We start from the raw sequence: 26,589 nt of genomic DNA, 5'->3' as shown, positions 1-26,589 counted from the left end.
TAAATAAACCACAAATAAATAAGTACTTATTTCCAGCCAGTTTAAAAGAATGTTTAATGAGCAACTTTTTTACAGAGCATGGGCCACATTGGAGTTTCTTTTCCCTACTTATCTAATAAATTAAGTTTCTAATGCAGTAAGGCATCAGCTATCGCATGTATTTGTGCAGTTTTCCATTTCTATCCAATAAAAGCTGGTTGAAAATGACTGCTTTACAAGTATCATCATGCAGTGTACAATACATAAATCAGACATCAATATTTAACTTTATCTTTCCATGTGACTTTGTTTTATATAATGTCAATAAAGCTGACCTTTTAATGAGGAATATACATGTTTTTATTTCTTAATTAACAAAGATCTTGAAGCATTTACGTGTCTAAGTTGCTTAAATTTGTATGATTTGAGGTTTTCATTGCAGTTAGTCTGAAGATGGCTGTTTTCTGGGTTGTTGCACCATGTAGTCTGGTGGAAGTTTACTGATGTTCAAAGGTTCTTGCTGCCTCCATCATCAGGGTGATGAGTAAGCTCAGTAAACTTTTATCAGACTATATAGCACAACCCAGAAGGCAGCCATCTTCTGCTTAAATTTGTCCATGAACAGTATAACAAACTGATAAAAGATCTGTGGACCTGTTTATTTGCTTATGCATATTTCAGAGTAGACATAACGCAAAAGACAGATGAGGTACTGTGTTACACCTAATTTATTTTATGTTGGTAATAATTCTCAATTCCTTCAAAGGTGGAGAGTTTCAGTTTAGTTTCAATCATTAAGAATGAGGGTAAAATATGAAACTTGGAAATAGTCAAGGACCATTTTTTTTGCATATTTTTGAGTATGTGGTGCAGCAAATTTTCTTTGAAAAGTTATGGTAATGTTACAACCACTTAAATTGGTCTACAAGCATAATTCTTGAATTTTGAATTTTAATTTTTTTAATTTATGGAATAACATAACAGTCCACAAACAACTAACCTGCGAGATTTGCTCATATTTCAGTAATGTTAACTGGTATCATAGTTCAGGAATATTCCTCTGTTTCAAAAGGGGAACAAATTTTATACTCTGGAATTTGATGAATTAGTCTGTCTTCATTTGCCCTACAATTCAAAATCTTATTACTTAGTATAAATACTCTTTAAGTGAAATTCAGTGCAGAATGTCATACAGGGGTATTTTAAGCATTCTCTGAATGAATGTAAAGGAAATTTTACATTATGACGTTTTATTAAAATAGCCAGAAGTGATTTATTTAAATATAATGAAAATATAACATTTTATGTTTTACATTGTTAAATAAATGAACTATACTTTAAGAGTTATAAATATGACTGGATATGAGCTTTACAGGATGTATCTCTCCAATTGTTTTGGTAAAGCTACATTTATTGAGTTTCCAGTTACATACAGAAGACAGCTCAGACCTTGCAGCATAGCAAAGCTATCAACACTGTACTGTTGACTTTGAGCTGTGCAGTAAAGGAGTGAAATCCTTCCATGGCCTTAAAGCATGCAATTTGGTGACAGCTACTGTAACTGTCACAAAAGCCATCTGAACATGTGGTGGGAAAGAAAATTCTTACTTCCTGAGGAGTAATGAAACCTATTTTCTAGTTCACTGCACTGCAGCTGCTGTTACACCTACTCTTGTGCATATAATACTACTAATGTATGCACTTCAAGCGGGTGTGTGACAAAATGGCAGCCATTAGGTTTCTTACGCTTGAATGCAAAAAGTTACCAAAATGTTCTCATATGACAGTTTTTCATAAAATACCCCAGTACAACATTTTCGAAAATAAATTAGTTTCAGGTAACACTTGTGAAGAGGAGTAATTTTTATAGTCACTCCACAGGATTGTGAACACACCTCAAAAAAGAAATCTGGAAAAATATCAACATACCAACCGTTATCTATAACCTGGCTTTATCCAGATATATTCTAAAGATCCCCAGATAATTACATAAATTGGTGATTTCATAAAGTATGTATAGGGTGAGCCAGCATTCATTCATTATTTTGATTTACGCAGTACTCTGGCAGCTCTGGGGAGGGGATAATACTAAGTGAATGCAATGAATGTTCAGACAGCATTTTAACAATGAGAGACATGGAAAGGTTCCTGACTGTGTTTGAACATCAAATTATTTCCCGCTATGGCAAGCACTTTTGCCCAAGCTGACAAAATGTGATTTCTTTTTATGTGACTACTTGAAAAGCAGTGTTTCAAACATGTCTGGCATACTTAAATAATCTCAAACAAACAATTTCTGAAAAAATTAAAGCCTTATCACTGGCCATGTTACTGCGCATAATGGAAAGTGTTATGAATCATGAGCATCAATCTTGATGTACGATATGTAACAAGTGTTACTTTTAAGAAGTAACTTTGTTTTAATATTCCTATATAATGGCAAACAAACACTTGCCTTTCAATTCACATTAGTTTGAATAAACTGAAGGAAACTAGTACATCTTTAAATGATGAATGAAATCTGCCCCACCTACATTTACAAATGGTGTTAGCTATCATTATCCATGAACTGTTCAACAGAGAATAAAAATGTAAAACAAACTGGAATGTATGTCAGTCTATATCCATACATAATACTCAGTTTTAAACAGTGAACACACTTACATATATTAAAATTCTCAATGAAATTGATTTTAAAAAATGCTGAAATTTATATTTAAAACGGTGTATCACTTCCATTGAAATGCATTACTATAAAATTCTTAATATTTAAACACCATGTTTCAAGCCCATAGACACAAATAGTTTTATGCTCCTTATATGAATTTACAACTTCTATAATATGTTTGAAAGTGTAAAACACTTTTCTATAAACATATTTCAGTTGCCACTCATAATTTGAAAAATATGTTTTCTCTTTGTTGACAGACTATTTACTTCTATATAAAAATATTACAGCACTCTAGTAAAGCTTATAAATGGACGGTATTCTGAAAATTCTCTTTGCAAAGTACGCAGAACAGGTATACAACATACAATCTTAACTCATACACTAAATTATAATATACAGAAATACTCCACAACAAATACTTCATGTGCATTTTAACAATGCTATCGTCAGAAGATTTAAAAAAGTTACAGTGGAACCACGGTTCTGGAGAATTTGACGTAAATACGTCTCTGTATTTAAATTATATTTACGTCTCTGTAATGTAATGTAATTTAATGTAAAGTAAAGTTATGTAATGTTAACTTCAATGTCATCCATCTTGTTACGAAAGCGGATTGTTGATGGCAGTAATGTAACACAACACCGAGTAAACAGATGACGTTTCCTAGTAACATAACAATGCACGTAAGCTGACCATTGTTGTCGGTCCATATTTACACATTGTCGTCGATTTGTTGATAGGGATCTTACGCATTTTTCTGTCACTTTTTCGCGGAATGACCCTTCCATATAGACGTATTTATGTCAAAACTAGATACACCAGTAATCCTGTGCACGACTGTAATACCTCTATTATTATTATCATCAGCATTTACTTATTATTTTGCAATAAATTAATATTGTTCATTTATATATTTGTTTGTTTGCTTTTGTATTGTTGCTAGTGCTTGGCTGTTATTGGCCTTTTTGGCTGTTGTCAAGCACTTTAATAAATGAATAGAATTGAATCATCATTACTATTAATGTTGCTTTATGTATTATTTCACTGCTGACTTGGGTACATGTATGCATCTCTTGGTGATACTTTACTGGCTGCTAAACACTGACTATCATCTTTATACTTTTTAAAATAATAATAATGAAAAACTTTCTCAATCAGCGACAAATAACCAGAACATTCATTAACAGTGTCAATATGAATTGATTTTATCTACTTTAAATCTTATAACACTTTATTCCAGATATCATCTCAATGCTTTATTTCTTGTTAGTCTTTAACGGCAAAATAAATTGCCATTCCATTATGGACACTGTTGGTATACATGTGCTGGCAAGGCAAATAAGAGAATTTTCTACTTTTAGTTGAGCAGTGTGCAAAGACATAGTCTTTCAGCCAAGTGTGTCATCGCTGCAAATGACGTATGCAAATCTTTGGACATATTTAGCACAAACATTGTCTCCTTTGAGGGCACGTTCTCAATAAGGAAAATGATCTAGATAGTTTAGTTGCTTGTAGTTTAATTTTTGCTATTATTTTGTTCCTTGTATTTCTTCAGCACCTTACATTTATATTAGTGTTTACCTACGTGGATGATTTGCTTTTATTTTTCTTTGTGTATAATATTCTTTTTATTTTGGGTACACCTGTATTTGGCTGTTATATTTAATATTGTACATGTATATATTTAGCTAATCTGTTTGTGTAATATTTTTCATTATCTTATTATTATATATATTTATTATCAGTGTTTGCCTGTTTTTGGCTTCTTGCTGTTGGCAAACACTTAAATAAATGAACTGAATTGAAAAATACTCATGCTGTAGTGTTGTAAACTGTTCCCAGTTACATGAAAATAAAATAGGCAGAAGCACCATACTACAATATTTTATATAAAAAAACCCAAGCATCAGCCAGAAGGGGGTTACTTTATCATAAACATTCATTGCACTTTTTTAATTATACTGTTTATACATTATCTAGAGGTAGGGTTTATGGACGGAAAGAGATGGAAAAGGAAGAGATATGTTTGTACCTGCCTCAGTAAGGGCGTGGAATGATATGAGAGAGAACAGACAGCATAACAGAACACGACTTAATACTAAAATTAATGTCATCAAGTACTCACACACATTCATTACTAATTCAAAGAGATGAGTAATTACTCATTGCAGCATCGGTGATGGAATGAGAATATGTGTATTAATACTTTATCAGACAAGTATGCTAATTTTATAACCACACAACCATATTTCAGTATGTAAAAACTACAATTAAATAGCCAAAAAAACTACCTATATAATTTTTCCATTAAAAATTACATTTAAAGTGGCAGGTCTTAATTTAAACTTCTAAAACCTGTACTAATTCAAAATAATAATAAAAAAAACAAAAACAAATAGTGTTAATTTTATATCAAATTAAAAACTACACCAAACTAACCACATATTTAGAGTTCAGTAATCCCGACAGATGTTAACATGATTGCTTACGAATATTCTGATCACTACACATGTACTTTGGCTTAAAAACATTTACGGATATTATCGAACTTAATTGTAGCAATCACCTGGCTGCAGAAATTCTTTACATTTCATGGGATTGCAGAGTATTTAACATGTCTAAAACAGATAACATAATTTTTCTGAGGAAATTAAAAAGCAGCTAATGATTACCACTCATTAGAAATGATGACTACAATTCAAACTAAAAATGTATAAGATAACGATATCAAAGAATAAACTGAACCACTTCCCATATTCTACAGTTATATGCATGTAACATGTTTACATGATATCATCAATGATTTCAGTAAGTACAAAAGATCTTGGCCTTAATGACTATTTTGATAATTCCACTGGACGCAATGTTTGTTTATGTTACATAAATATAAAATACAATAAAAATCCACTCTTGCTAGAAGCATAAGTGAGTGGCAGTGGTGATATAAAATTACATTGTATACACAAATATATAAAAGTCAGTGATCTGGTTAGAGCATATAAAAACTATTACTGCTTGTCAAATCTTAATATGCCTACAAAAGTACATCTGAAAGCAGATGTTAATTATAATTAACCTAGTAGTACAACTTTAAAAGTGTAATATGTGTAAATTGAAGGCTGTGAAATTAACTACCATGTCTTTTACTCTGGGAATAGTTTTTGATTAGCATTATGTATCTAAGTATGTTTCAAAATAAAAAAGAGAAAAAAAAAATACTTACCTCACACTTAAACATTATTTGATTACTTTAAAATGTTAACACTGCTTTAATAAAACAGATCTATATCCCAATTCATATAATAATATCATACAAAATTATTACTTAATCAGGAAGTTCATCCATTTGGGAAAAACGCATACTTCTTCTTTCATCTCTTAATCTCTGCATGCTTTAGCTTGACAGACTTCTAAATCAAAGATGAACTCTGAAAATAAATACCAACAATAAAGATATAAACAAGCATAGTTCAACTAGATCCATCCTTTGCATCATGCAGCATCAAGAGTTTTTTAAAGCTGATGATTTAGGTTCCTCTAAAATTGTTAAAATTACAGACATCCTTATCTTCTAAAACTTTTAGAGAAAAGTTAGTGCAGATTGAGATGACTCTCCTCTTTGGGTGTTGCAGCATGCAGCGTGATAGAATTTTACTAATGTTTTAGAAGTACCTTCTGTCCTCATCATCGGGGTGATGAAACAACGGAAAACATCTCCCAGAATACATAGCACAATATCCCAGAAGACAAAAATCTTTAAACTCACTGCCCTAAGAGCATTAAATCTCACTTATGACAGACAGTCCCAATTTTTCCTAGCAGCTAGCAAATAATGCCAGTTCAACTGTTGTAAGTATGGCTGGCTTATAATTATTGTTTTAGCACATTCTGAACGAATCTACAGATGTCACATTCCTATTAACAATATTAAGACTGGAAAGGTGTATTCTGAATGCAAAGATTTTTCATATGCATTCTTTGCTCCTTTACATTCTGAATGCTCTTAGCTGACATATGATGCATGAATATACATTTTAATTGTTTTATTTATTTTCTACTGATTCATTCGTTCATCAGAAATTGACTACTGAGGAAAGAGCAGAGTTTCAAATAGAAAACCTTGGCTTTTTTACCATATTATTACAAACTAATCAATAAGTATCCTCTACTACCAACACTTCCAAGAAATATAGAGATCTCTTCCCCTACTTCCACAGTTTAGAGAATCATTTAGCTGGTGAACGTACACTATGCATCATCCTCATCCGATTCTCCATTTTATTTCATTATCACTGGAATAACTAACACTGCCTGTAACTTCTTTATCACTCTGTATATGTTGTTATTGAAGTCGCTGATTTCTAATTAAATCAATTTGCACAAATATTTATCACTAATATGACAATGTGACACAACACCAACAGTTCAGCTTAACATAAGAGCATGTATACATGGCAGAGAAACATACTGCCTTCAACCCTGAAGATGGAAGCAATATCTTAACTATTAACATTTTCTGCCTATTAAGCTCATGGTATATAAAAGTTGCAACAGGCATCTTCTGCTATAAAGGACACACTTTATTTTAGGCACACGCGCTCACGTATGCGATGTGTCTCAATACACTGTGAGAAAAGGAAGAACTCTGTGGAACTCTTCCTGAATTTTAAAAGAAGAAAGGTTGGCCTTTGTCCGATGCTGTTACACAGACTTCACATCTCAAATCAGCAACATATGAAGATAAAGTATATCACAAACACAATCAAGCTTTCAACAACAGAATTACCTTTGAATGATTCAGCCAACAAGCAAAGTCTTCATGCAGATGTAATATATCAGAAACATGACCAAGCTTCCAGCAATGTTACTGAATATAGCAGCTGCACTGGTGCCAAACTTAAAAACCTGCACATAATTCTCTGAATGTATCCAAGGGTTACTGCCATCATCAAAATGCATAGGACACTGGTCCCCTGTAAACAATTTTTTTTAGCTATTATTACATATGTTGATCACATGCACAAACCTGTGCATTCACATATTTCATGACACAAATTAATTATGCCTATAATTTGGAAGATCAATTTTTCCATTGCTTATTACTGCCATATTTATGATTCTTCAAGCAAAATGTATACAGATAGATAACATGATATAAATAAAACTTAGTGATCCACAAAAATTAATGGAGGTACATATAACAAACTTATATAATGTATTATTTGAGGTTTTCACAACGGTGAATATGAAGATTTCTGTCTTCTGGGTTGTTGCGCTGTGTAGTCTGGTAGATGTTTACCAACGTTTCAGAGGTCATACTGCCTCCGTCATCAGGGCGATGAATGAGCCAACTGAGTGGAGAGGGCTAGGTTAGTAAACATCAACTATATACTACACAGGGCAACAACCCAGAAGACAGAAATCTTAAAACTTATATGAATATAAGCTGTGCTTGACTTTTAACAAGAAAATAAAAATTGAATAAAATCTCATTCATAAGCTGCATCACAGTTTTAAAATTAAATAAACTTCACGTACCAAACACATCTAAATTTTTCTTTTTTATGTTCAAAAGTCACTGGTCACTGATTGCAGTGATTACATGTCAATCAAGCACAATGCGCATACTATCTATCACACACTGCCTGCTTGTGTTGCAAAAATGCAGTTTTGAGTAGAATAATTGCATGACAGATATTGTGCACGTGAGAGGTGTTAAAATGAGACAGAAAACAGAGACAAAAATGAAGAGACATCATGCACAAATTTATCCCATTATTAATCAAAACAGTATCAGTTTGTGTGGCTAAACCAGTGAACACTTTATTAAAACTGAGGAAAATTGAAATGAAATTAACCTTTACAGTCCAGCGTTTAAATTCTTGGGTCTATGTGTATGTGTGGATTCAATTTGAATTTCAACCATCCAAAAGTTCTGAATGTTACAAAATATGGTGTATTTACCACATTTCTTAAGCTAACAACTCAAAATAAAAACTCTATTATGAAGCTTCATAATTACTAGTCTTCATATACACACTTACTTTCCATTTATTTTCAGTTATTTAGATTACTTTTTCATGTTTTAATCGATAATTTTCGAATTTAACCTTATACTGCATATTTACAGTGGTAGAAAGTCTTGGAGTCTCAATGTACATTGCTTAGAACTGCTATATCGATGTTTGTTTGGTCTGCCAACCCCGACAGTAAAATGAATACAATCTTTCTGAGAGTTCTTTGTCAGTAACCTGGTTGCAGAATGGTTTATCCCTTCAATGTGATGGAGTTTATTTGAGAATTAAAATCAGCTTTGAGTGTCTGCACTGTATGAAAATATTACATGTTATTTCATACAGCTAATGCAATCTAAAAATAACTTCATACTGCGTGTGCTGAGGAAAGGATTGTTTGTCATACAATAGCTAAGAGATCAAGATTAATGAAACAGACTAGGAGGAAGATGACCTGAAAGAACATTCCCTACTTTCACCCCACCAAGGAGTGTCCAAACAGGGTAGTTTGATGGGTCAGACAAATAGGGCTGAACATGACCATATCTGACACAAGAAGTGTAACTAACCAACCCCATTCACATTCAAAGGGATGTACAAGTTGGGACAACTGACAGGCAGTAAAAACATGGGTGTTCTAAGTTCACTGGCGACACACCTGGCAAAGGGTAGAATGTGACACCCAAATCAACAAGGACTGAACCCCAGTGTTTTAATATATTCCTACACTTTTCAAACAATGACAATGCTGCTGACAAAAAAGGATCTGAACTATGACAGACCATGGAAACTGAGAAATGTCTGACTTGTTGAACAACAACTGCTCCTTCCGAACATCTGGCTGTGAACAAAGTTTAATACTTTTCAAAGGATGGATAAATTCCAGACAAAACACAAAAATTTTGGAGTCAATATTTACAAATTGTGTGACAAGACATTTTACATGAAAGTGTATTTAGGGAAGTACAGGACACGTGTGACTGCAGATATGACAGCACATGCTACAGTAAAGTGCTTTGGGGGGTAGAACGACATATACATAATCTGCACATAAACAAATTTTTTTCCTCTTCTGGCACACGGAAGTGGATAAAAATGCATGTGCTCACACCCAAACACATTACATATACTCACGCTCTCGTTCATATTCCTGCATCTCCACAGCTACAGCTGCTCCCTCTGTGTAATTCCAGCTTGTCACATCCTGTTTTAAGTCACAGAAAGGCCCAATTGCCTGAGACATAAGCACACGGTTCAGATCTGCACGTTGGTATACCTACACAAAAGATGGACAAACTCATTGTCAAAACAATAACAAAACCATGACAGAAAAGATCAAATGAAAATGTGAAATACAAATCTTCTGACATAAGATTTATAATTTCCAATGCAGATGGTTGACTAAAATTTGTTAACCATGATGAAAACAACACAAAATATAAACATAAAAAGATGAAGTAAAATGGTCCAGATCTGTTTACTTACTATTCTATTACCATTAACATTTGGAGACTGAATCTATTAGGAGTCAGCGCTTCTTCAGAATCAATTTTCATGCCCCAACTTACTAGAAAAATTCTAATACTGACAATTTCTTACATATGGTAAAGTTCGTATAGCTAAACACTTGTCTGACACATATCCTATTCAAAATTGTCAAAACAAGGAGATACTTTATCACCATTGTGTTTCAACTTTGCTTTAAAATATGCCATTCACAAGGTCCAAGAAAAACAGGTGGGAATGAAAATGAATGGCACGCATCAGCTTCTGGTCTACGCTGATCAAGCAAATCTACTGGAGGATAACATCAATACCATGAAGAAGATGACAGAAGCTCTAAGTGATGCTAGGAAGGAAAGTGGTGTAGAAGTAAACACAGAGAAAACTAAGTACATGTTGATGTCACCAAAATGCACAGCAAAATCATAACATAATAACAGCTAATGGATCCTTTGAAAATGTGGCAACGTTCAGATATTTGGGAGTGACAAAATTTGATTGAAGAGGAAATTATGAGCAGATTAAATTTGGGTAATGCTTGCAACCACTCAGTTCACAACCTTTTCTTTTCATCTGCTGTCTAAAACCATAAAGATTAAAATTTACAAAACTATAATTTTGCCTGTAGTTTTGTATGGGCGTGAAACTTGGTTACTGACACTAGGGGAGAAATGTACACTGAGGGTGTATGAGAATAGGGTGCTAAGGAGAATATTTGGACCTAAGAGGATGGAAGACATTTCATGAAGAAAACTGCATAGTGATGAGCTTCAAGGTCTGTGCTCCTCAACTGATATTAAGGCAACCAAACTGAGGAGAATGAGGTGGGTGGGACATGCAATATGCATGAGGGAGGGGAGGGGTGTTTACAAGGTACTGGTTTGCAGGCCTGAAGAGAGGCAACCACTGGCAAGACCTAGGCATAGGTGGGAGGATAACATTAAGATGGACCTTAGGGAGATAGGAATTGATGGACTGAACTGGATGCAGCAAGCTCAGGATAGTCTGGTAGCAGGCTTTTGTGAACACAGTGATGAACCTTCAGGTTTCACAAAAAAAAGGCTATTCTTTGACAAGCCGAGTACCAGTCAACTTTTCATAGTGAGTGACTGGATCTTTCAGCGGATGTACAGGTTGTTACAAAAAGATACATGTCCACTGTAACACAGAATACTAACCTTGTTATCAATTTGTGTGTTGTTTATAAGGGGAACCTAGTGTGGTCTACACTAAACATATGGCACCACAATATTTTTTCCCATAATTCATATACACAAAATGGTGGAGAGTTGATTGAGTTTCCAGTAGCGCAAATCAATTTTTAAGTACTGGAAATTCAAGAATATGCTTTGCAGTGCAAAGATGGTGGACACATGCATTTGAAACCATACCCCAAAAAGACGAATAATTACAAGAATATAAGATAAATCTGAGATGTAAAAGATACTGTGAACAACATGTGTAAGCAACAATCTGGTACCTTGCACTTTAACGAGTGAGGACACTTCTGCTATGGTGTTACATGGTAGCCAAAGAAATATCTATGGTGATGTGCTAGTGAGATTGGGATTTCTACACTGTGGATTCTCAAAAGAGCCAAGTGGAAATGTTACATGCTAAGGTTATTGCATGTCATGATTAAAGATGATCATGACCACAGACTAGAGTTTTGCAACTGGATTCAGAGGAATGTGGGTGAGGACACACAGTTTCAGGATATTTATTGTTTGGACTGGTCTTCTTGAAATATGAATATTCATGTTGAAAGGCAGTCAATTTACCGAATGTATGTATACGTCTTTTGGGGGCATTCTATACATGAGACACAAAGTATAATAGATAAAACAGATTAATTTCCTTACCCAGCAACGGTACTTGCTAAAAGGATCCAACTCATCAAATGTGATCAAATATGATTTGAGATTCTCCTTCCAATAACCAATGCACTTCATCTTGTAATCAGGGTCACCTGTAAACATGCGACAGTACAAAGTGTAGAAAACCATTAAACGTACACAACACACTCTGAAACAGAGTAACAGAAGAATATTGTAATTTAAAATTCATGACTCCATTAATAATAATATAAATGAGTTTGAAGCACAAAATTTTTAAAGAGATCATCTTTGTCTGAATAATACCATTATCTATCTCAGACTCCAAACATCATAAGCTTGTGTAGTGCCCTACTACTGCAATGCAACTGCCTTGTGGTGCAAAATATGTGTTAAATTGCTGTGCTGCTATATCTGCTGCAGGAACTGCCAACCAAAGACATGAAATGTATAATGTCCTTCTTCCCTCAAAGTTAAGAGTGAGAAAGAAAGGTAGCACATAATGCTTAGAATTAAAACTCATCCTGCTTTTAATCTTCGATGACATTTGACATCTGACTATACTGTGATGTGTATGATGAAAGTGCCTAAAATACATTTTCAAGGAATTTATATGGCCATACCACCAGACACTGGTCTACCTGAGCACGAGATAGAGAGGAATGGAGACGATGAACAGGTTGTTTAAGTGCTAAGTAGTTTATGTAATAATAAAAAACACAACTTTGTATGTCAATAAAATCTTGTTCAACCATTTGATACAGCTGATCACCCGAGAAGATTTTATTGAGTTACGTCGCCGTGAAAGCTTCAAATCATATAACAACTTTGTATAGACGCTGAATGAAATCAAGTAACTCCTCAAGAAGTCTTGACATTGTTACAGTCCAAGAGTACAAAAACTATACATATATGGAAGAAAAACTCATTAACTTTCCAAAAATGGTCAACAGTACACTCTTTCAAAAATAATACTTATTTATAATACAGAAGCTTAGCATTATTAGCATACACAATACATATTTCAAAAGTAATACTATCACAGTACTTACTGTAAATGTCGACAGGTCTGCCTAAGTGATCAACACTGAGACAATATGTTTCATCAATAGAAATTTCCTTTTGTTCTGTATCACATACTGAGAAGTCAGATATGTTCTGCTTACAGTACGTGTTGGGACGAGGAGAAAGCGTAACACCACCCAAAATACGAGTTTCAAAAGGCACATCACCACGCTGAGTAAAATTGTACTTCCCTGCTATTGGACACTGCACAGGCACTGGATTTTTTGCTGTAAAACACACAAATAGTCCTTATAAATGAATTCCTACATGCATAATGCATAGAACAACTTGCAATTCAGCAGATGTAAATATAGAGAAAGGCATTACATTCATGTATTACAGCTAACTGTTCCTAACTACAAATGTCTGTCCACTTCACTTGCAGTGTCCAAACATCTGTCTAAGCAAGAGAAGAAGCGACAATAACCTTTTGAAATGTGCTGACCTTATGATGTGATGTGAAAACGTTATATATCACATAATTAGTACTATTCATCTACATACATTTATGTACACACTGCTGGACTGAAAACACAAGATATTTTTATATCAGATCTCAAATTCCATATAAAAGTAAAATTGAAGAAAACTGGTATCTGTAAAGAAATCCTCTTTTAAAATGGCAGCTGGCAACTGCTGATTAACATAACCTCATTCCCAAGATCCACAAACAGAATAATTTATCATATGACATTTGAGGTTTACATAGCAATGAAGATATCAGTGTTGATTTTCAGGGTTATAACGCTGTGGACTTGTAGGCAGATACAAACGTTTCAGGGAAAAAACAAAACATAATCTCTCTCGGTTCAGGGCTGAAGAATGAGACAGCATGTTACTCCAAAATGTTGGTATCCACATACAAGACCACATGACATTCAACCTAGTAGACCAGCACCGACATGATAAATCATCACTTCATACAAAAGCTAGTCACACATCAAGTATAGAACTTCAACAATTTCTTATAAATGATCAATACAGTTCACATCCCAACACATTGTAAATGTCATCAACACATACACATCACACATCATACACTTTGCCTATATAGAAATGTGGCTCCTAAAACATTTATACCCTATGAACCTTTTATAAGAAGCAATGTATTCAGTTCCACGTCTATCCAGTACTGCAATAATATCCTGTGCTTTAAATTAAAACTTTTAATATCAGACAAATTTATTAAAGGCTAATATGCAAGCCACAGAAGTACAAACTGCCTTCAAGGCACGACTGTATTAAAAGGACTTACTAATTACTTAAGTTTTCTTAAAATGGATGATTGGTTCTGTTATGGTTAGGTAATAAACTGACTCCATATCGGCTACGTAACAAATCGACATAAATTCTTACCTAAAAATAAGTCAAACTTCCATGATTCCTTGTTCTTAAACTGTACCCATGAACAAACAGTGTGGAAATCATCTTTGATGACAGCAATGCCACGTCGGTAACGGATAACGTTATGGTGCTGGGGTACAAAGTCAAAACACACGTAGTCCTTCTGACTGAATGAAAGAGAAAAATCAATTCTTATTTTTATGGCACAGGACACTTTAAAACTTCTTGTTACAGCAAACATTAATTTGTTTTAACTGAAACGAATGACTCATGTTAGAAACATAAGTAGGCTTATATCCTACATAGGATTTGAGGTTTTCATGGCGGTGAGTCTGAAGATGGCTGTCTCCTGGCAACAACCCAGAAGACAGCCATCTTCAAAAGCTTATATCCCAAATGGGATATTTATGTAATCCAATTTTACCATTTTAAATTTAACTTTTTCTCACTACATGAATACATCTAAAACTGTATTAAATGAACAGCGTGTCAGTAGACCTACTGTTTGTGCCTAACACAGGAAAAAGACACTTTGACACAAAAAAAGTGTAAACACCTGAGGTCAGGTTTTGTCAATGAGAGACAACAGAAAGACATTCAATAAAAAATTATAGAAAACATGTGAAAGTCAAGACAAAAACCAAAGTGCGGGAGGAGATAAAATACATCAAACCAAATCTCAAAACCCAATCCTCCAATGGAAATGAAATTCAAACCCCTCTCTGCTGAACAACCTCCATCCACTGCTAGCACCATCTGTGGCTCTAGAATTGAACTCCTAGGTGGGAGTCAACAAGTATATCCATTAATTAACTCTCATTGCCCCTGCCCCATACACCTGAAGACAAAAACAGATCTGGTTTCCAAAACGTATACATTCTAACCTTGGACGATGGACAAAGTCCAAAAACCCAGCAAACCCAACTGCCAATTTAATGTATGGAAAACGTATTTGAGAATAAGCTTAGGGCTCAAGACAAATTCTCAGGCCAGGCTGGGTAAAATTCTAAAAATCTGGCTCATGGCAGATCTCTAGTCTAATGAAGGGAATGGAGAAACCACAAAAATACCAGTGCCAGAATAAATTATTCCTGAGGTTAGAATTATGTGCTGCTTAGACATACATCTTCTTTACTCTTATCTGTTTGTAGCAATTTTAGTAATTTAGGTAATATTCTTACCAGCCATCTACTGTAAGCCTTGCCATCATATACCGAGTGTCCCTTTGTTGCCGACACACATAAATGGTCCTCCTGTACCGACCTTCATCCGGGTACCAAGTTTCAATGATGTGTGTCTCATTTATGAAAATATCAGCATCAATGTTTGCAGTATTGATCCAATCACCACTGAAATTCTGTGGGAGGCGACAACCAGGTTCAACAACCTCCGATTTGACTAAAATGAAATAAAACAAGTTTATTATATAATCAATTACACATATTAAGTATTAAAGATGGATTATAAAAACTTTTCACATCTACTTTTCTGTAAATACCTCTCTTTCAAATAAGCTTTTAAAAGAAAAGAAATTACTTATTTTGCATGCAACATTTCTGTTTGTATCTTATGTTGTGGATTGTGATCTTCTTATTTCTGATACCATTTAGTCTTGTAGATGGTTACTAACATTTCAGGGGAACACATCACCTCCACTTTTAGGCCAGAAGCACCCTTCTGCTTCTACCTTATGCCTAACAATGGGGGGAATATGGTATCCTCTCCATTAACACGGTAATGAGACACAAAGCCCTAATGATGGAGGCAGCCAGCACCTCTGAAATGTTCTGAAATGTCAGTAAACTTCTAGCAGACCGCAAAGCACAACATACCAGAAGACAGTCATCTTCAAAGTAAATGCAAGTTGCATACAAGAGGTGCTGGCTGCTGCGACAGTGGGTTCGAGTCCCACTCAAGGCATGGATGTTTGTCCGCGTCTCCTCTTCTAGTCTGGTGGGTAAAGACTGGCCATGGAAGGTAAGGCGAAACCACCGTGGCAATTTCACAAGAAAACTCCATAAAGGGGTCACGACGGTCAAGCTTGACCATAGACGATGGAAAAAAAATACAAGACTTGCAGGACTAAACAAACTTCTTCACATAGCATAAGTGAGAAACTGCAGGCAGTGACTAGAAAATTATATGCCTTATATCTTAAATATAAACTAAAGTTACTGTAGTGTAACAATCAAGCACTCCATGAACTGAGATGAAGTCTGCTGACCCCTGGATTTTTGTGCATCTTTATAAGCCGTCATGACACCAAATTTCAAATGTGCTATGAGAGTTCATCTGCTATCATCACCAGAAAGCATTTCACTTGTGTACCAAACTGAATAGCACTGGCATAGACAAATACTTCCATCTGCTCCATAAAACTCCCAGATGTGACTAAACTACACAATTTATTTTAAAAAGCTACACACACATTCATACAGATTCAACTGCTTTTTTCACAGCAGTACCAACTGATAGGAATATCTTGTAGACATTCTTTTAAATGACTTACTGACAACTTGCACGGCATCTTCCAACTTTCCAGAGCACTTACAATTCTGAAGCACAATCCTATCATTACATATAAGTGGTACAAAATAAAGATAAGAAGAAAACTTGGTTGTTTCCTGTGTTCAGTAATTCGTGTAACATTCTAACTTCATAATGGAACAAAAGCAATAAGCAGTATCATTACAGTTTTGTATATGATTTACGAACATTCGTTATAATGAACGCCACAATTCATTCAAAATTTCTGCAAGTCGCCAATAGATAGAGTTCCTTATAAAACGAAATGCCAAACATATAGTGAACAAAAGTGTAAGAATTGAATAAATAAACTTTTCAAATATGTATTTTTTACAATAATTATCAGAAAATTATAGGATAATTAGTACAAGGTTTTAATGCTTTAAAATGGCTGCTAACGTATAAGATACGTATTGTTAAAGCTTGGGAATGCAAGATACACATAACGAACAAAAACGTGTAACGAACGTCTTGGAATGGAACTCGTTCACAAACCGAGAGTTGCCTGTATTTCACATACCTGGGGTAATTCGCAGCCGTTCTGGACTTTTCTCTACCGTTTTCAGAGTGTTGCACTCTGCTGTTATGGACACTCCAATATACAAGTCATCATCTCGATTCTTCAGGAAACACCGATACTTTTCATCTTTCCGGGATTCCTTCGTATTAGCAACGGCAAAAAAGTGATTTTTATCCACAAACCAATCACCAAGACAGCTATATTCCACCACTGTAAATGAAAGAAAAACAGCTATCAACACATAGGGACACTGACGTCAAACAAAATCATAATATGTCTCAACAATGGCATGTTTAATTTTATGTGTTCTCTGCATGATGTGTATGAAATAAACACACATGGAGGCTGGTCATGTATCAGTCCATATGATTCAACTCAACAACCACTCGACAGCTTTGGATGAAAAATAGTATCGATGTCATGCCATAAGGAACTACCCAGATATGATTGTAAATGAGGTGAGCACCTAACCAACCCCTGCATCATGACCATTTCTTTATCTTTTGTGCATCCCTGTTCACTTAATTCACTAGGAGCCCCATAACGTCCATGAACAACACAGTATCCTATACAGCAGGATTTCAATGGAAGCCATGTGTTGAAGAGGTCTTTTATTGCTGGTCTCACAGAGTCCCTGTATCTCTGAGGAAATGTAAACTTCTGTAACCAGGGTACTGCCCTAAGACCAGCGCCTTTTAAGCATCTTGGTGAGGACCTCCCTAGATTCAGGTAGTGCCACATACCCCATGTGCCATAAGTCCCTGGTACTATGTAAGACTTGAGGTTCTCACAGCGGTGAGTATGAAGATTTCCGTCTTCTGGGTTGTTGCGCTGTATAGTCTGGTCGATGTTAACCAACGTTTCAGAGGTCATACTGCCTCCGTCATCGCCCTGATGACGGAGGCAGTATGACCTCTGAAACGTTGGTTAACATCGACCAGACTACACAGCGCAACAACCCAGAAGACGGAAATCTCCCTGGTACTACTTTCGCTCTTCCTGGTTTTAAGTTTCATCATGGTACTTCCAGATGGCTGGTCCTTGCCAGATGAGGTCTGCCTATGGAACATGTCTTCACAGAATACCTTGGGTTGGCTGAAACTGTCAGCTCCCCAAGGTGGTATTCCAGAATTGTTGGGTTTCTGCTGAGATGAACCAACTTTCAAATGGAAGCTGTCCAAGCTCTTTTGTTGGTAACCATAATCAAGGCCTCAATGGAGGCCCCTAGTGTCACAGTCACTGGATCCTTGGAGAGGACTGACCTCCTTAATCAGCGTCTGCCCTAGGACCCGAGCCTTACAGGCATCCTGGTAAGCACTTCCCTGGAACAGGGTAGTGCCACATACTCTGGTTTCGATAAGCACCTGGTGCAACCCTGGACTTTTCAAACTTCCTTCTGGCATTTCCAGACACTTCGTCTTTGCCAGATAAAGTCTGTCTTACTCAAAGCCTATTGTAGATCAACTTCATCAACAGGTTTGCTGGTGTACCAGAGCCACTGCCTCCCACAGAGGTAACCTCTACAAATTGTAAACGCAGGGCCTGATGACTACACAGTGCAACAACTCAGAAGACAGCAATCTTCAGACTCACCGCTGTGAAAACCTAAAATTTTACTTATTATAAATTAAAACCTATCACACTTACCTCCATCAAATGTTCCAGTCATGCCTGGGCATTTCTTGTATGTAATATTGAATTTTTGATTTGTTATAAGAAACTGTGTTCCTGCAGTCTGGCATGATCGGATCTGCGCGTCTGGATTATTGCACTCTCCAGTAAACCGGAAACGATTCTACAACATACACAGTTCATGACATACAGTAACAAAGAAATAATAAAGATGATGATAATGAGAGACGACTTGTTAGTACTTCGATTAAAATGATATTTCATAAAATTTATCAAAATCATTATACACAAAAGTGTTTTAAAATGTTGGATGCACTTGGCATTACGATACACTTCACTTGGCAGTCCTTAATCAGTACTCGAATGTAATTTATATTGATGGAGAACATCAAACAAGCAGATTCCATTACTCTGAAATAGAAATAATACTATTTATGATAAAAAAACAAGCATCCCATTTTGAAAACAATTTTATAAACAAAGATTTTGGATGGCAAAAATTTATTTCCATCAAAATTTCATAAAAATTAGTTTTTAAATAATGATGGCATCGAAAGTAGCATAAAAAACTTAAATACAAAATATCTACTGAAAAATACAACTCATACAAGATCTAAAGGTGAAGGTTATACAGATAATTACTGGTGCAAATGGAAGCTTACCACTATCATTTCAGATGTATTTTGATGACAGTTGAGGTAAATACTTCAGCATGAAAATACAAAAGATGGCTATTCAGAGAAAAGCACACATCTTGAGCAGGATATTAACACAGCACTTCATTAATTTCTAATGTACTTTCCAGAAACTACAATGTAATGAGACTCAAGGACGGTGTTTGACCCTGACTCATGAGCAGTTACACTTTAAGATGGTATGTGTGGGAGGGTGGGGGTAAGGCACTTTATCTAAACCAGTGTGGTACAACTGGCAGCCCGTGGGCCGAATCCAGCCCGCGACCACCTGTAATCCGGCCCGCAAAAGTATTGGTTAATTTGTTACTAGTTAGTACAAACCAATTTATTTCGAAGTTGATATTCCATCACTGGTAAAAGAACATTCTGCTCAATGCTGTCACTAAAGCCACTGACTTTAAAAGCATAAGATGCACATTCTACTGGTACAAATTGTTAATTTATTAGATACAAGCTGTTAAATTAGAGGAGTTCAAATAATTTGTGTAAGTTTTCCAATTAAAAACTGTGAGAGATACAAACTGTTGCAGGAGCAAATTTAAACTAATATAAAACTCTGTAGTAGTTTGTGCACACTTAAATAAAATTTATATTTCAGCATATGAAATGGTAATTTGTCATTTCTGAATAAGTATTATTAAAGATAATGACAATGTAAAAGTAGTGACAGTAGGGGTTTCTTGGCCCTTGGGTCCAACAGGAAAATTATTCTGGCCCAAGTAAGGAAAAAAGGTTGGACCACCCTGAACTAAACCATTCTTACCTCATCATCATCATCATCATAAATTTCATCAATGGTTAGGTCTCAAGACCTGTTCCTTTAAAGCTCAAAATGTTCTTGGTCTTTCCACCTGCTTCTAGATCTTCCCCTGTCCTTTCATCCCTGAGCATGGTACAGGTTTAGGCTCTTATAAATAAATCTGATGATTAAGATGCCTAAATCCCTCTTAAAAGCTTTAATTAAATGCATGAATCACAGACATTATCCAGATATACAGGTATTCATACAAAATTTTCAAAATTATAATATTAACAAGCATTTAGCATTGTATAATTTCTATGAGACAATTCAAGTCTTCTGGACGAACAGGAAATTAATTATATAATTTCAAACACACCTGATAAGCAAACTGCCAAACGCCTTCTAAACTAGACCGACAGTTGACTGGGACATAATTCTCCGAAAACAACGTTACAATATGTTGATCAGGAGTTAAGTCCCTGCATACTCTCTCAACTGTTGGTTCCTGATCACGAGCCAAATTCACACAGCCAGCTGCAGGAAAAACAACAAAACTTTAGCATTGTTTACTTAATATATATATTTCAGAGGCATGATGTTCATGAATAGTAAGCCAATGGAAAAAAATGTCAATCTATCTACTGTACTACTACAAAATTTGTCAGGACAAACAAAAAATTACATCCCACACAATAATTCATACTAGATACTTGTCAAATGTATTACAGGCACAGTGACAGGTTCTTGTGAACATGGTAATGAACCTTCAGGTTCCATAAAATGTTGGTAATTTCTTGAGTGGGTGAGTAACTGCTTCTCACGAAGGACTTGGCTCCATGGAGTTGGTTAAATATTTAAATTTACCTGTAGATATTTCCACACCAAAAATCCTACAAAAAGCACAACATTCCCATATCACAGCAGTTATGAAATAAAAAATATACCTTGACTTCTCATTCAAGCATAACTGGTGTACGATCTTTTAGAAGTTCTGACTGTAGTACTGACGAGTGGTTACAAAAGTTAGTGAGAGATGTAAACAAACAATGCAAATATTCTATATGGAAAGATTGTGTGAAAGTTTAAGAACAGTAGGATCATATTAAAATCTTGAATAGAATTGTTGCTTTGGAAAGCTTGGATTGTAATGTGGACATGAATAGGGCTTCATTAGTATTACATAAAATATCAATAATAACAAATCTTCAGCCAAACAGAATTAAAGGAGCATAAACTATGATTTGACCAAGAATGGCAAGATTAAAAAAAAGATTTAATGTCAATGGTTGCTGAATCTATCCCAAATGAAGAAACTAGTTTGAACAATGCAAGAGAAAAACTACTATAAGTTTCAGAAGCAAAAATCTTAAGCACAAAATTAAATGGGTTAAAAGATACAGTAAGAATAAAAAAAATCAGAGATTTATACAGAAGCATAAATCAATTTATAAAGGGCTACCAACCAAGAATATGGTAAATGATCAAAACAGTAATATATTTGCAGATTCCACAATATTTTAAACAGGACAAAAAAACTATTACAATCAGCTACTACATGTACACAGGATTTTTGACATACCAGATATGATGAGACAATTAGTACATGAGCTAGTTTTTTAAGGTTCAGATTTTTACTAAAATCCTAAAAGTTTTAAATCACCAGGTGCTGATCAACGATCAACAGAAGTAGTCCAAGCCAGATGTAAAGCATCATGTTCTGAGATCCAGAAACTTATTTATTCTTTCCAGAACAAGGAAAAATTTCCAGAGCAGTGACACAAATCTGTTACTGTACCTATCTATAAAACTAGAATAAAAGTGTATTACCCTATAAAGCCAAGTGGTAAATGTATGAAACATCTACTTTGACAATTAGTAATGCTGCATTTTGTGTTTATGTATATTATGTCACGTAATTAATCTTTGTAACGGAGAAGTATGTTTCCTTTGAGGTCCGGACTGAATTCTTAAATATTATGTAGATGAGCCTTAGCTTCAAAGAATTAATTATCAAGGAATATCACTCTTGCCAATTCTTGTCACCAGCCTTAATTCTGACATACAGACCAGATATTCCAAGCTGGAGAAAAAAGTAAGCACAAGGAGACAGTACATCAATTATTTATATATTTCAAGAATGCCTATGACTTAGCAGATACAGTACAGTATCATATAGTAGAAGGCAGTCTTATGGGTTGTGGCACCGTGTACTTTTACAGCTCATAACCAATGCTTCAGAGGAATATATCACCTCTCCTACCCTGAAGACGGAGGTAGTACATTCCTATGAAATGTCAGTAATCATCTACAAGACTACATGGTGTCAAAACCCTGGAAACCACAATCCACATTATTTGAAGGGAAAACGGCAATTGGGAGACTTATGTGTAGATAAGATGGTATTAAAATAGACCCTAAAAATAGTGTGTGACACTATGGGCTGGATTCATCTGGTTCAAGACAGAAATCAGTGGCAGGTTCTTTTGCATACATTGTAGCAAACCTTTGGGTTCCATAAGAGGTGGCGAATTTCTTGACAGAGTAATTATTAGCTTCTCAAAGATTGCTCCATGGTGTCAGTTAAAAATACTGTCAAATGCTGGAACTATTAAAAGCAGTAGACTCAAGATTCTACTGTCTACTATAATAAAAATTCTTACTATGGCCTAAAGATTGAAAGCACTTATAAAACGGGATGGCAACTTTCACCTCATTTAAGCTTTATACTTACTTTCAAGTTTTTCCAACACATTTACAGTCCTGACCAGTAGCTTAACACAGTGGTAACATTTATTGTCTTGAAAAACAAATGTATAGTTAACATGGTAATCTTCTTTAACAGCAATGCAATATCCTTTACGAGTCATTGTTTCAGCATTAATCACAGTCAATGTATTCTGACCATTCTCCCATGAAAACCATGATCCCCGTATTATAAATGGAATGGTACACCCTGCTGTTGTGTGAACTGAAATAAAAAAGGGAAGAATGTTTAAACTACAGTAAGGTAAACAAAACTACTACTTATTTCATATTGATCAAATTAGTAATTTTATAACATAAGCAGTTATTAAAACAACTCAGTATACTTGAACATATAGGGCACAGATGCTCCAATGCATATCAAAACAGATATTCAGCCCCCAAATGTCACTGTCATGATCCTTACATGATGATATGGATATGGTACATAAAATACTATTATTAACATATCTATATAGCATCCATCTCCAGAATCCATTTCTAGATTCATACAAAAAGATTAAGAGTCAACTGTATATGTAAAATGCACTGAATTTCATAATTGTACTTATTTATAAAATTAATTTCACAGAAAATTCCAGCATTATTGATCCTAGCAGGAATAAAAATATTGTATTTTGAGATCCACAAATTCTACAGTAGGATCTCAATTATCTGAAGCAAATCATTCAATATGCCGACAAACTATGGTACTGTTAACTATGGGTTCGATCCCTGACGGGGGCAGAGGATTTTTCCTCTAGCCTCTGCGTCCAGACCAGCTCTGGGGCCCACCCAGCCTTCTCTCCAATGGGTATCGGGGTCCTTTCCTAGGGGTAAAGCGTGGCCAGGGCGTGATGCTGACCACTCACCCCCATCTAGTGCCGAGGTCAAGAAAGAGTAGGAGCTATACCTCTACTCCCCTCAAACGACCTACATGGTGTGTAACGGGATGGCTTTACTTTACTGTTAGATATGCTAGTAGTCTAGACACAAATTTATCTATTATCACCTCACTACATATTGAAATGTTTTAAACTAAACACAATGTATACTCTAGTCATCCTGTATTTTCCTACATCACACATTTTCTCTCTTATGGCATTCAGTAATGTGTTTATCACTACATGTGAAACATCTCCCTCATTCATACCTGTTCCTAACCTCTCTTTCCAGTTCTTAATAGTTGCTGCACAGGCCCCCATCACTTTCAACTAGTACTAAGTTGTGTAATGTCTTAACGAACGATAGTATTTAAAATAATATAATTAAGATGAAAATACATTTCTTGAATCCCCTCACGTCAGACCCTAAGCTCTGGCTTATTTAGAATGAATCTGAATCCTGGCACTGTTTGTAGAATCTTAGAATATGTGTTCACTACATGAGAGGAGGATATAACTTTATACAAACCAACATGGTAATCATGCTCAGCTCACATCAACCAACAGCATGGATGTTTTATTTGTATTCTTTTATAACTTTCAATGACAAGGTAGTCCTGAGAAGTGACTATATGCAAACTGAACAGAAGGCAAAGAAGGAAGATTTCACCACAGCAAAGTTTCAGAAACATGGTGATAAAATGGTACATTGTTAAAACATCTGAGGCTGACTGGCCCAAGGATTTGCATCAGCCTCTTGTATTGAACCTAACAGAACAGATAGTTTCACCTGAAGATGACAGTACAGCCAGCCCCAAAAATGGAAAGGCTTAATTTTTAACATGCAGAACAATAGATGAAGCCCAGAGAAACAGTAATGCCAAAAAATATTGTTTGGATTATCTACTGTTGTGAGATACTAAATAAGTTATTCCCCCATTACAACTGCCATTTGAGAGTCTATACTCAGAACTACAACTGTGCAGGTAAGCTGGTACCATAATATAGAACTGGTTCTGTGTGTATTCTGAATGTTGTGCTGCACATATCTTGAGCATTCCCACTAAATTCTTGCTCTACTTATTTTGACGTTGCAAATCTTCAGTAAGTCTTTTCAGTTACTATGTCAATAAGTTTTCTCCATGTTTGTTTCTGGTCAAATATGTCCCCAACATTTTTGTAGTCTGGGATTTCTTTGATGATTCTGTTGCTATGTTTAATTTTGGGTTGGGCATAGCATAGAGTGGAAATGTATCGGTGTAAATAAAGAAAATACTATACTGTATATACGGAAAACTGACGGCCAAGTACTGAACACTGACAAACTCCGTGTTTTACTGTGCCTCAGTCACAGTAGGCATTGTAATTTAAATCTGGGGATTGTATTTCTATATTGTCTTTATTGTTATCGCTCATTTTCTCAATACGTAAAGCCTGCAAACAAGATCATGAAACTTAATCTCGCCTCAGTAATGACTGGGCAGCGCCTTTTTAAAATTAAATTAAGAATATTTTCAACGTCTATCCCAACAAACTCTGGAATTATTTTGTATTACTTCGCAACTCATATTTACTGGTATACGATGACAGAAATTGCCAACTACCCACTTCTTAAAACTACCGTACTAGGTGGCAATTATATTAATTACTCTGTGCAGTTATAGGAACCGCATACAAAAAGACCATGTCAGTAACAATTCACATTCTTATGAAAGCATCGTCGTGTATATAAACTCACATGTAAAAAGTAGTAACACAAGGAGTGGCATGTTATTTAAAACCATTTCGAAATAAAGAGTATCTTTAATTAATAAAAAGGGCAGTAATTCCACCCATAAAACTCTAACCCATGAACACTTAACTGACACAGCACAACACTAAAATTTAAGCACTTAATATCTATTCTGCCTTTAGGTTATGATAGGCAATAAGACGCAACTACAACCACAGGTAAAAACGATGAAATATTGTGTTGGTATTGCTATGGTTACCAGCGCCACACCGTCAAAGATAATGAACCAGTCACAGTGCAAAGTCTTTCATTTGCTTGATCGAGAAACGTTACAGTACAAATAAAACAGAATAGTATGGAATTAAATTTATATACATTCCATACATACTTCATAGGCCATATAAACGGATGTTGAACATGTCATAGCAAAAATTCAATACTTGTTTTTAATACAGAGTACATAATTATGACAGTAATCTACAGTCAATATTACCGTGTAAATAGAAACAATTGTATTTTTTATTGCACGAGCAAGCTGCTGAAAAGAAACACATGGCTTCTGTAGCACTTGCATTTAATTTAGTGCCCATCACCATGGCTTTTTGCATTTCAAAGGTTCAAAGAAACATTTTATGCCCGACATCAAGGCTTTTTCTTTGCTCTCTTCACTCAAGGTCTTCCTGAGGGGCAGCATAAACTGCCAT

General features: G+C 35.2%; 1 protein-coding gene across 1 annotated transcript; it reads right to left on the bottom strand.

The window, feature by feature from the left end:
- Positions 1 to 37: 37 nt before the first annotated feature.
- udt (protein undicht) lies at positions 38 to 26,140 on the bottom strand. The gene is made up of 12 exons (XM_022084291.2): positions 25,892 to 26,140; positions 23,259 to 23,495; positions 20,904 to 21,061; positions 19,106 to 19,253; positions 17,459 to 17,668; positions 15,594 to 15,810; positions 14,425 to 14,579; positions 13,056 to 13,295; positions 12,031 to 12,137; positions 9,800 to 9,941; positions 7,438 to 7,624; positions 38 to 6,079 (listed from the first exon to the last, which is right to left on the bottom strand). The coding sequence occupies exons 1-11, from the start codon at positions 25,935 to 25,937 to the stop codon at positions 7,449 to 7,451; spliced, it is 1,836 nt and encodes a 611-aa protein (XP_021939983.1). The 5' UTR covers positions 25,938 to 26,140; the 3' UTR covers positions 38 to 6,079; positions 7,438 to 7,448.
- Between the last annotated feature and the right edge of the window lie 449 nt (positions 26,141 to 26,589).

The sequence above is a fragment of the Zootermopsis nevadensis genome, unplaced genomic scaffold (assembly GCF_977971745.1).
Source record: "Zootermopsis nevadensis isolate Lab colony 2312 unplaced genomic scaffold, Znev_1.0 Znev_ptg000031l, whole genome shotgun sequence".
In the NCBI taxonomy this organism is placed as follows: Eukaryota; Metazoa; Arthropoda; class Insecta; order Blattodea; family Termopsidae; genus Zootermopsis; species Zootermopsis nevadensis.
Note: the sequence above shows the minus strand (reverse complement) of the source record. Positions and strands in the feature narration are given on the sequence as shown.

Excerpts from the sequence above, each read along its gene's own strand:
- udt (XM_022084291.2), bottom strand. The coding sequence starts at position 25,937 with ATGGTTTTAAATAACATGCCACTCCTTGTGTTACTACTTTTTACAT. Across the intron at positions 17,669-19,105 it reads GACTGGAACATTTGATGGAG|TGGTGGAATATAGCTGTCTT; the intron begins GTAAGTGTGATA and ends TTTCATTTACAG. Across the intron at positions 15,811-17,458 it reads ACGGCTGCGAATTACCCCAG|TCAAATCGGAGGTTGTTGAA; the intron begins GTATGTGAAATA and ends ATTTCATTTTAG.